Source organism: Mchenga conophoros, linkage group LG15 (assembly GCF_057382185.1).
Source record: "Mchenga conophoros isolate Kocher_MC1m ecotype Shallow Benthic linkage group LG15, M_conophoros_male_GT1.1, whole genome shotgun sequence".
Lineage (NCBI taxonomy): Eukaryota > Metazoa > Chordata > Actinopteri > Cichliformes > Cichlidae > Mchenga > Mchenga conophoros.
Genome location: NC_140540.1, coordinates 39850648 through 39862923, shown reverse-complemented (window position 1 = coordinate 39862923; position 12276 = coordinate 39850648). Strand labels below are relative to the sequence as shown.

At 39.1% G+C, this 12276-nt stretch overlaps 1 protein-coding gene across 1 annotated transcript; it reads left to right on the top strand.

Annotated features, from left to right (window-relative positions):
- Nucleotides 1–799: 799 nt before the first annotated feature.
- On the top strand, nucleotides 800–11013 carry vtg3 (vitellogenin 3, phosvitinless). Its single transcript, XM_085245770.1, has 28 exons — nucleotides 800–932; nucleotides 1371–1391; nucleotides 1501–1652; nucleotides 2753–3004; nucleotides 3084–3245; nucleotides 3342–3490; nucleotides 3575–3725; nucleotides 3845–4002; nucleotides 4903–5068; nucleotides 5157–5282; nucleotides 5574–5792; nucleotides 6085–6302; nucleotides 6403–6497; nucleotides 6600–6724; nucleotides 6802–6903; nucleotides 6996–7115; nucleotides 7211–7400; nucleotides 7500–7587; nucleotides 7703–7888; nucleotides 8141–8231; nucleotides 8326–8494; nucleotides 8677–8786; nucleotides 8878–8952; nucleotides 9173–9373; nucleotides 9890–10035; nucleotides 10190–10328; nucleotides 10432–10524; nucleotides 10720–11013. The coding sequence occupies exons 1-27, from the start codon at nucleotides 827–829 to the stop codon at nucleotides 10516–10518; spliced, it is 3804 nt and encodes a 1267-aa protein (XP_085101896.1). The 5' UTR covers nucleotides 800–826; the 3' UTR covers nucleotides 10519–10524; nucleotides 10720–11013.
- Nucleotides 11014–12276: the final 1263 nt, after the last annotated feature.

The following is a 12276-nucleotide window of genomic DNA, read 5'->3' as shown; positions in this document are numbered from 1 at the left end:
AAGCTTCAAGACAAAAATATGATATTCCATATCACCCTAGAGGTGAAATAAAGACTGGGTGTGATTGCACAAGACAGACGTGCATTGTGAAATGTGAGCACGACCCTCACAGTTCAAACTTCACATACGAACAGGGATGTTTGTTAACCCGTTTAGGCCAAGGCAGAATCTTTAAATCTGTAATGAAGAGCGGCGTGTGTGTGTGTGTGTTTGGTGTATTATGAACATATTTGAAAACCAAGCGTTTCACTGATGTCTAAGAAGTAAAAGCACAAACCCGGGCAGCAAACAGCTTTCTCCCTTTACTTGAGACACGAATCTCACTGCATATTTCGTTTTTGACTGAGCAGCGGAGCTTTGAAAAATGTGTTTATTTCTTCTTCTGAATGATGAAACATTTACATTTTCACAATGTTTATCTGTGATATAAAACATATAAATAGGCTTTGAATATATAAATTATTTTTAAGCCAACTCAACTATTTTTTTAATGAAGGTAACCCACATTCACAACTGTTGTAAAATATTCAAAAGGATAACATTGATTTATATATAATGCTTTTCTACAGACACACTGATTTTGGGCACTGGGGTATCTCGTAAAAAGACACTTTGACACTTTGACCAGAGAAGCCGGGGATCAAACCAGTGACCTTCCCATTAACGGACGACCTGCTCTGCCCCTTAAATTATCTTTGACATATCATTTGTGTCGCTCTGACAGCGCCACGGGTTAGCACGGCCTCACTTCAGAGAGGGTGTGTTTATTTTATTATGTTCTTTGGCCTTATCACACGTCTGATGTGCTCTGAAGGATCAATGAGTAATGACAGCTCATGCATATAAACGGACAGCTCTGAAACCTGATCTCCACTCCTCTCTCACCATGCGGGGTCTTGTCTTCTTCTTCTGTTGCCTTGTGGCTCTGGCCAGTAAGTATCATTCACTCAGTTCTACTTGTAGGAGGATAGCACCCCCAAACTTAATAATCTTCTAACTTCTCTTGAGAAGTTTGGGTAAGAACATCCAAAAAGTCCCTTGTGAGTGTCTTTTATAGAATTGTTGTACTGTTATTGTCAGGATTCAGGTTTATTCAAGCAAATACTTAATACCTGGATAAGATTAGAACAGAATAGAATACCAATTGATTTAGTTGTCTCTGCTAACGATACTGGACTATTCTTCTGGAGTTTTCAGATTAAGTGTTTATTAGATGCCATGTGTGTCTTTTAACATCTTAGAAAAACACTGTTGTTACTCTAACAAGGTGCCTGATTGTAGCATTATGTTGTGTAGCATTGACGTAGACTCATAGTGTACCTTGCAGTGTGTTATAATGCTTACACTATGTTTGACTTTCTTGCTTTTAGCTTGCCAAGCTGCTCGTTATGGTGAGTCTTTTTCTTTAATCTTAATCATAAATCCATCATATAATAATAATATTCTCTTCCAAATGCTTTAAGTTAGATGGTATTTAACTTTAATAAAAACACCTTTCAGATCTCACCCTGAATCACAGGAAAACCTACGAGTACAAATATGAAGGAGAAGTGAAATTTGGATCCGGCAAACCCAACCGAGCCGAGTCTGGCGTGAGGATACAGTGCAACATCAAGATCTCTGGTGAATCTCCACAAGTATTCATTCTTCAGGTGAGAGTCCCAGCAGACAGTAATATAAATCCACACACTGGTTACTTAAAGTTATAAATGATGCGCATTTCATCTTTAGTAGGCTTGATTACTGTAACAGCATCTTTACAGGTCTACCTAAAAAATCAGTCAGACAACTACAGCTCATTCAGAACTCTGCTGCTCGAGTCCTCACTAAGACCAAAAAAGTGGACCACATCAGTCCAGCTCTGAGGTTCTTACACTGGCTGCCTGTCCGTCAGAGGATAGACTTTAAAGTTCTGATGCTGGTCTATAAAGCTCTGAATGGTTTAGGACCAAACTACATCAGTGACCTCCTGACCCAGTATGAACCTTCCAGATCCCTCAGGTCATCTGGATCCGGTCTTTTATCAGTTCCCAGAGTCAGAACCAGACACGGAGAAGCTGCATTCAGCTTTTATGCTCCTTATATCTGGAACAAACTCCCAGAAAGCCTCAGATCAGCTGAAACACTCAGTTTATTTAAATCCAGGTTGAAGACTCACCTGTTCTCAGCTGCATTTGAATAAAACACAAAATCCAAAAATTTCAAAACTTACATTTTAACTACTGATTTTATCTACTGTTCCTTTTTTTCATTTTAAATCATGCTTTTGATTTCTTTTTGTTTTTTAATGTCTCTGTAAAGCACTTTGAATCACCTTGCCGTTGAATTGTGCTATATAAATAAACTTGCCTTGCATACACAGCAACACAATGTTGGCCAGTTAATTTGAAACTTTATTTATAAATCCACCGAATAAACATTATGTAATCATCACTATAGATTCTTCAGAGGTCAAATGAGTAGACACTACTGAGGCTTCAACACCCTGACAAAATGATTTCTTTAAGACATTAAAGCAGGTTCTACTCTAATTTCAATGTTTGCACACCTACAGCTGTGCGACGCTGGCTATGTTCCAGCATCTTTCTGTCTTCTGCTTTACAATGTTATAACTACAAAACTGTGAACTTGTAAGCTAATGATACTACATACAAATGACAATGTCTGCACACTTTTGTAGGGTCACACGTTATTCGATGTGTTTTGTTGCTCAAATCTGAAAAATATTTCTTTTTTCTGTTCGGGCTTCAAGGTTTCAGACGTGACCTTCGCAGAGCTCAATGGCATCACAGGGAAAAGTGATTTCAGTCAATGCCCCAAGCTCAGTCAGCGTATTGCTGCCCAGCTCGCCAAACCTTTCAAGTTTGAGCACATCAACGGCCATGTTCGGCAAATCCAAGCAGCTCCTGACGTCACTGAGACCACTATTAACATTGTGAGAGGGATGCTGAGTTTCTTCCATGCAACTGTCAAGACCTCACCAACTGTCTATGAGCTGGAGGAGGTAAGTCATCAGTTTCTGATTTTTTTAGTCTACCTCATTAGTAAGAATGTCAATAACACAAGTTTTATTTTGCGTATAGGTTGGAATACATGGAATGTGTCCGAACAACTACGCTACTGAAATTAACAAGCAAACAAACAACATGAACGTCACTCAGGTTGTGGATATCGACCACTGCAGAATTAAAGCAGCAATGCAAAACGGAATGGCCTTTGCTGTCCTCGACAAAGAGACCAAACAGGTTTGTTTGTCTCGTCGTAAATGCAGCTGATTGTGCGATTTTAAATTAAATCCAGCAAAATCATCTCCGTTTCTGTTTGCATATGCTCCAATCTAGAGAGGAGAATCTATGATTTCTACTGTGCAATACCTTTACACCATCCAACCAACAGAAGAGGGCGGCATGGTCAAAAGTGCTTATGCCCTCGAGCAACAGCACTTTAGTCCCTTCAATGTGAAGGGCGGTAGTTTCAGAATGGAAGCAAAGTAAGACAAGAAGGCATCTGCATGTTATACCTGCTAATTAACTTTAGCTGCTGCATAACAAATAAAAAAAACCTTCTCCTGCAGGAAGGAAATGGTACTGATTCGTGTGAGTGAGGGAGGCAAACCTGCCAACGTCGGGCAATTGCAAAACAGGGGCGACATCGTGCACAAATTAGTGAACTCCAACGCTAATATCCCTCTTGTGATGCAGGACCTCGCAGAACCAAAAGCTAAGGTAGGGATCAACTGGTGTAGCAAAATTTCCACCAGAATACAACAAAAAGAGTGAAATTCTTCATAGTTAAACAGCTAAAATCAGGAATAACTGATGAAAATCTCTGCCCCTGTTTGCAGGCTATTAGAATGATCAAACAGTTGGCTGAGGATCATAAAAATCAGATTAAGAAGGAAACAACTGAGGACACCTTAAAGGTGTATCAGCTTTTGCGAATGCTTCAGGACAGGGATTTGGATGAGATGTGGGTGGAACTGGCAAGAAACAATGAACACAGGTGAGTGTTTGTGAGGTGATTACAAAAAGTAATAATGTAGCAATTTATTTTTTTTTGCTTTTTTTGTCCAAAATTCATGGATAACAATAATGTCTGATAAAGAGCTTGCACATACTTAAAATATATATTCTTGGAAATACCAAAAGTGGACAGCTGAGACATAAACCCTCTGTCGGGTGGTGGTCAGACACATTTGTTATGCACTGAATGCACTGTGTAATACAATTGTGATTCAACAAAATACTACTTAGTTATACTACTGCTACTACTTTAGTTATTAGTTTTTTAATACCTATTTAATTGGAGTTTGGAATTTAATGGAAATTCATCTGCATTGACAGACATATGTGTAAAAGTTGCTACATTTTCATGCTTCAAGGCACTAATACTCGTTGAGTATGCTCATTTGAATGAATGCGGTTGATGGTGTTGTAAATACAGCCTCTAACACGGGATTTACGACAAACTTTATGAGTAAAGCTGCAATAAAAGTATCATTATTAAGTTATTAGTTAACTTTTTGTGAATATCTTTGTACCCAGTGAGAACATGTTTTTTTAAAGCTCAAAGTGAGACTCTTTTACGGATAACCTTTAAAAAAGCTTTTCATTATGAAGAAGAACATTTTTCGAGGCTACCTCTGAAGCCTGATGCTGATCCACTTCAGCTGATTATCCTTCGACTCAGTTCAGGAGGGATTTAGTGCAGCGCATTAACAATGAGGAATAGTTTAATATTATGCGAGGCATAAATGTAACAACTTAATTAAAACCTTATAAATATCTTTTGTAACATTTTGGTATACACCTTCCCTTCATCTGTGTATTTGAAGGATAATCTTTATCTGAAGTATTTGTGTATGTATATTAGCTCTCTTCTCTCTTCTTTTTCACTTATTAGACGCTTTTTCTTGGACATGGTTGCCGAGATCAACGACGACAGAGTCCTCAAATTCCTGCACAAGAGATTTATTTCAAAAGACGTGTCTGCAAATGAAGCTGTGCAAACCCTTCTGATAGCTATGAATCATCTCCAGCCCAGAGCTGAGCTGGTTGAGAAGGCTAAAGTGAGTTAGCAAAGCTGGATGGTGATCACGTAACAAACAAAAAACAACAACAAAACGATCACCTAAATGACATGTCGATCTTTCGCAGGAAATAATGAACATGGAATTCATCAAATCCAATCCTCATTTGTGGACTGCTGCCATGTTTTCTTTTGGCTCTCTGGTGTACAAATACTGCGCATATCATTCACCATGTCCACAAGCTGCTGTTCAGGTATTCACACATCAACAGGTGTATGCTATGTAATGAGAAATTATCTGTGCAATGGAGTGTTAAGGTTTTGAGATAACTATTTAAGTAATATTTCAAATTTAACTAGAAAAAATCATTTTGAGCTTAAATATTGAAATAATACTACTTCAAGTACTGTTTTCCCCCAAATTAACCATTATAATTAGAAAAGATCTGAGATTACAGTCGAGATCATCCATGTGTAAAATGATAAAGCAAGTCAACAAGCATTTTTGAAAAAAATGTTAAACATGTATTTGTTGTTTTAACTAGCCACTGCTCAACCTTGCCAATGAGGGCCTGAGAAACCACAATGAAACTAAGATGTTCATCGCTCTGAGAGCTCTGGGCAATGCAGGTCATCCAGGCAGCATTAAAACCATCACCAACTTCCTCCCTGGAGTCGCTGCCAACCCCGTAGACGTGTCGTGCCGTGTGCAGAGCGCTGCTATGCAGGCTTTGAGACTGACAGCTCGCAGAGATCCCTACAGTGTAAGAACATTACATGACATGCAGTTGTTGTTGTTGTTGTTGTTTTTAATATATGCAGATAACTTGCGTTTAAAATGTCACATTTTTTAGGTCAAGTGAAGTATTTCATTCTCTTAACTTAGACCGGTAAAATCAAGTGGAAAGCGTCTTCAGTTGTCTTTCAGGGCTCACTGAAACTGAAAAGAAACTGTGCCAGAACATAATAGTTTTTGTCCTAACAGTAGCTGGCAAATGTGTGAGCTTTGACCATGGTTTCCCCAACAGCTGATTATTATATTGCTTATGTTTTCAGGTCCAAGAGATTGCCCTGAAAGTGTTCCTGCAAAAGAACTGTGCCCCTGAGACAAACATGATGGCAATCATGGTCATGTTTAACACAAAGCCATCAGCGGCTCTTGTCTCCACACTGACTGCACATCTAGAGAGAGAAAAAGACATCCATCTCGCTAGCTTTGCATACTCTTACTTGGAAAATATAGCTAGATCCAAGACTCCAGACAATCACAATCTGTGAGTATAACAATAAAAAAAGGGGCTGTATCTTTATCGGTGTTGCTTTTGCTGGTATATTTTACATGATATCTAATTGTTTTTGTGTTTTCTGCTAAAGTTCAATTTACTGCAGTCTGGCTATGAAAAGCCTCGCTGCCAAATTTGGACGTCTTAGCTACAACAGCAGATCATTCCGAATGGACATGTTTGATGGTGGGTTCAAGTTCACCAATAATTAGACCACTTTTGAGGACTTTAAGTAAATACATTTACACTCACATATGAAAATGACCATTTTTGCTTTTCCAAATGCAGATGATTTACTGATGGGGACATCTGCTTCATTTAATATGTTGGGAGGTCCAACAAGCGTCTTGCCCACTGAGATCATAGCACAACAAAAGTATTTTGCCATCGGTAGAATCATGAAGCTAATGGAGGTACAGAGTCATATAATATCCTTCAAATAACGTTTCCCAAACACAAACTGTAATCCTGTTATTTCTTTTGATTCCAGTTTGGTATCCGTTCCGAAACACTCAAGCAGCTGATTGGCCCCAGCATTCCTGGATTTAAAGGCGATTTTAGCTTCAGCGACTTTCAGGCCATTTACAATGTCGTGAGTATTACATCAAAGACGTCAAGGGAAAAATATCAGCTGTACTATGACGCCAATTGATGTGGGTGTCCACTGTGTCGTGTCATTTTCAGCTTAAAAACTGGGAATCGCTGCCAAATGATAAACCGATCATTTCTGCCTATTCACGCTTGTCTGGACAAGAGTTTTTCTTTGTAAACATCCAGAAGGATCTCCTTGAGTACATCAAAGCGGTGAGAATAAATTGGCAGAGACATTGCTGATCTATTAAAGACACATGATGCCTTGATACCTCTTACAAGATGCTGTCCTGTGATTTTGCATGTAGGCTGTTAGTCCTTCTGCACCTAAAGGAACCCCTGTGTGGGCTGCCATTGAGCAATTGCAAAAAGGACTTTCATGGCATTGGACGAAGCCTTTGTTGAATATTGAGGCTCGTTTGTTGCAAGCTACCACCCTGGGTTTGCCAGTGGAGATTGCCAAATATTATCAAACAGTCACCGGGATCACCATTAACGGTGAGGAATAAAACCTTATAACAAATGGCAATCACATTTGTTTATTATTGAAAAATGTACTTGGGCTAAACATTTGTGCTTCTTTATGTGTGTCTATAGCTAAAGCTGCAATAAATCCACCACAAGCTCAGCATCTCGGAGACCTGATCAATGCAGATATTTCACTGGAATCTGAGGGTGTCATGGGGTAATTTAAATAGATAGATACCCAGTGTATTTGGCAACTATCATCAGTATATGCGACCAAACAATTTTTTTTGGAGGTGCAAACACTAACTCTATCATTACACTTTTTATTGTAGATTCACAAAAGATTTCTGGATTTTCCACGGGATCAACACAGAGCTTTTCCAGTGCGGTTCAGAGATGAAGAGCAAAGCTCCCGTTGAGCTGCCAATGAAGCTTTCTGCCAAGATCAATGTTGGAAAAAGAGTTTTGGAACTTGACATGCCCGCTTGTAAAAATGAGTTTGAACTCATTTCATTCAGGTATGTCAAGATCATGATTATGTCCCTCTACAGCTCTAAATACATTTACTAGATCAATTACCAACCACTCTCATTTTTTCTTTACTTTAGTCACTGGAGTGTGATTCCTTTTACTTTATATAAACTGGTCACTCCACTCCAGCTCACACTGGAACTCACAGGAGCTAAAACACAAGAATGAGTGCTTTTCATTCATTCAGATTCATCAAGAAGCTAAATGTACTAAATAAATCCGACATTTCCATTTTACAGCTCCAATCTGTATGCAGTCTCAAGGAACATTGGAGATCCAGAATCCCCTAAAAGGACACCAATGATACCTGATGAATTTAACTCCCAACAGGTACAGCCAACACCTTTGGAAGATTACTGTTACACGTTCATTTATTGAAAACTGGCAACAACTTCTTCTTGATTATTGTTTTTCCTTCAAACAGCAGCCAACACCAAACAACTGGTGGCGAAAGGCAAATATGTGTGCCAAGAGCAGCATGTATGGAGTGGGTGTCTGTGTGGACTATGACATCAGGAGACAGTATTTTAACAACGAATACCCCCTCTACTCTATAATGGGATTCACCCATGCGGCCATCAGAGTAGTCCCAGGTATACACAGCAAGTTCAGTGCACCATATGCACAGATGACCTTTATGTCGTGCTTCTTCACTCACATGAGACACATGAGACTACTACTTTTAAATGTCTTTTTCACACATATAACCAACAAGAAGGCCTGTGTTAGGTTATAAAGGTATCCTGTGCTCATGTAACCTGATGCACTTTTTTAGCTGAGGCGACCAAACCTGTGGAGAAAATCCACTTGGAGGTTCAATGCAAACCCGCCAGTCATCCATTGACCATCCGCCATCTGTATGAGACTATGAGGAGGATTGCACAGGTATTTGAAGACTTCTGTAACGTTACATGTGCATCACCTCTTCCTGTCTTTTATCATTTAAAATTTTCCTGTTCCCATGTTGTGTTTACAGGAACGATCCCAGGAGCAATCAAATTCCGCATCAAATGAACGGGAAACCCGTAACAGCCAAGAAATCATGATGGATGTACGTTAAATAGGCAAAATACAGAGTACTCTGCATTTTAATCTGACATGCACTAAAAATAATATAATATACGTGACATATATGTATATGTTGACTTTGCAAAAAACACTTCCCTCAGCTTTATTTCATCCATCTACAATAATTCACACTCACTTTGGTATTACTATAAATTTAAGACATAACATGATTAATATAAAGTAAGTACTGTCTCATATCTTAGGCCACAGCACCTCAGCCTGTGGTCAGCATCAAAGCCATTGCCATGAGTGGTAACCAGAACCTTGAGGGTTTCGATATGACCCTGTACAACCCATCTGAAGGAGACACTCTGAAGGCCCAAATGATCATGTCCCATATCGGAGACGCCGCCAACTGGAAGATGTGTGTCGACGCTTCTGCACAGTCTCCTGCTAATGTTAAGGTAGAAAACCTATGAAAGCAAGACTTTCTTAGTGATTTATGTTTAATTTGATGTGTAAACTGCCAGGACTTCATTTAATGGCATGGCATCAGCAGTTAATGTGTCCTGGTCACAATCATTGTCTCAGTAACTAAGGTTTGGCATGTTTTTTATTCATGTCCACGGCCTCCTTAAATCACTGGGGAAAATATTCCTTAGCAACATTTAAAAAAAAAGGCTGGTGTCATTATGTTCCCATATTTCTGCTCTCTAGACAATAAAAAAGAGTAGTTAATAAGCAATGGCATGCTACTTGGAAAAGTTTTAAAGAGTAATATTACAACAGTTTGGCATTAAAAAGTAGCAGACCTTTAAGCTGCTGAACATATAAAAATCTTGGAGTAGATAATGATGTCCTTATTTTTTAATAACATACTTTTCCTTCTTTTTAAATGTGTCATATTTTTTAAAAGAAAGCGCTAAAGCCATGTGTTTGTTTGTGGAGTGGTGCTTCAGCGTTGACTGTGTTTGTTCTAGGCAATGATTAGTTGGGGAGCTCAATGTAAGCCCTACAAAATATCGGTGATGGCTGCTGCTGCACAGTCCCCTGCTCCCAGGCAGACACTTGAAGCCAAAGTAGAGTGGGCCAATGTGCCAGAAGAGATGGTGAATTACTGCTCCAGGTGAGTTTCTATAAAATGTCCAACTTCTACCAAGAAATAAAAGCTGTGACAAGTTAAATGATTATCATGAGGAGAGAAGATTTGACATTCTTATCACCTTCTCAACCAACTTCCTTGAAATGTTTTTTGTGTTAATGGATTTTATCCACTCCAGAATGGAAAGATACATCCCAGGCATGGCTTTGCTTTACGGCTTCAACCAGACATCTGAGAGCAATGCCAACCAGGAGGTTTCTGCATCAATTGTATGTGCCTCATCCGACAGCATTGATGTGACCATCAAACTTCCAAAGGTTTGACAGGAAATATTGACTACATACGATTATATATATATAAACCTTCATACACTGTAGCTAATCATTCACTGATGTGTCCTTTCTTCTGTTTCGTTAAAAGTATACAGTCTTTCGTCCGGCTGTTCCACTTCCATTTTCATCTACCAGTTTCTGTATGGAAAACACAGAAAGAAACGAACAAGCCTAAAAATGTGTAAGCAAACGAAACATGTCTGATTAGGAAAACTGAGGGTTCACTGTAATCGGCTGAGTCTTTTTATGTTAATCCTTGTGTGTTAGCATTGGTCTCTGTGTTTGTGTGTGTGGCAGTTGATTAATTTTTGTGAAAAGAACAAATGAGGAGCTGTGCCACTTTTGCTTACTGTCTAAAATCTGTTTTCTGTTGCAGAAGGACATCAGAGCACAGATGGGAGCCAGATGCCTCGTCTCACAGTCATAACAGCGCGACCAAAAGCTCACCACAGTGATGAAACTGAGGAGCATGAAAAATGTATCAGCAATCTGTTAGATGTCACCAGTTTGGAAATAACCTGTAAAGGTCCTGATTTATTAATTTGAATGCATGTTATTATTTGAACACCATCAACTGAACTGTGTGAATTCGTACCTACGAGTACGCTCACTGTGCTTGAGTTACACTTTGTTTTTTCTGATTCTGCTACAATAAATGTTTATGCATCCAGCAATGTGTCGAATCTTTTTTCTATTTCTATTCTATTTGTACATTTAAGTGGCTAAACTGTAGTTACACAGTAGCTGGAGCTCCTCTGTCTCTTGATTAAATGTAATTAGCAATATAACCGAATATCTCACACATGCCATCGCAGTAACGGAGGCATAATCCACGCTTATTGAGGCGGCTTTCGGCTAAGTAAGAGTGCAATGAGCAGTACTGATGAAACCCCTGGAAATCTTCTCTTTTAAATTAACTTATAGTTAGAGTCTTAACCATATTTGATAACAGCTGTGCAGCCTCTCTGGCTTTGTTTGAAAAAGCAACTTGAAAAGCATTATATAAGAAATTATGCTCATCATTATTCCTTGCATCAGTAAGGCCTCCTCAGTATTGGGGCCTGATCCTTCAGACTGTGAGATAGCTTTTTCCCGAAAGCCATCAGACCCCCCCCCCCCCCAGGTCACTTTACATCTCAATTGTACATTTTTGATTGTTATTAACCCTTGTTTACCTCACCTGTATATTTACTCCCCTTACCTCAGTCTTAAAGTGTATATTCATTCTTACTCTTCCTATATTTTACACTTAATGGAACTGGAGCCTCGTTGTCTCGTCTCTCTATATACTGTGCTGTATAGCGGACAATAAAGTTTACTTTGACTTTGAATAATAGAAGATGATGTGAGCAAAGCAGAAACCCTAACAAAATTAGCTGGTATGTAAGGTCCACATCATGTTGGACTCTGTCTTTTGACTTCTTTCTGTCATAGAGTTCATAGGATGCTCAGCACACAAACTGTCTGCTGCACATCCATGATGAACACGACATCCTAAAGGTGTTCTATTGGATTGATATCTGGTAACTGTAGAGGGCATTTAAAGAAGCCAGACTGAGTTGATATGAGCTTTGGGACATGAAGCCGCTTCCTTTTCTTAGCCTACAGGAGTGGCACCCAGTGTGGTCTTCTGCTGCTGAACCCCAGCTGCTTCATGTGTTGTGAATTCAGAGATGCTCTTCTGCATACCTTGATTGGAACAAGTTGTTATTTGAGTTACTGTTGCCGTCCCATCAGTTCAAAGCTGTCTGGCCGTCCTAAACTGCTGGTCACTGAACATTTTTTCATTTTCAAATTTTCAGTTTCAAACTGTAAACCTTAGAGATGGTTGTTGTAATGTTCTTATTCCTCTATGAATAAAACATCAAGAATTTCTCCTTGTGCTAGCTTCAGCTAGCTGTTTATTGTTTTTCTACCAGCGATCACTTTCTTC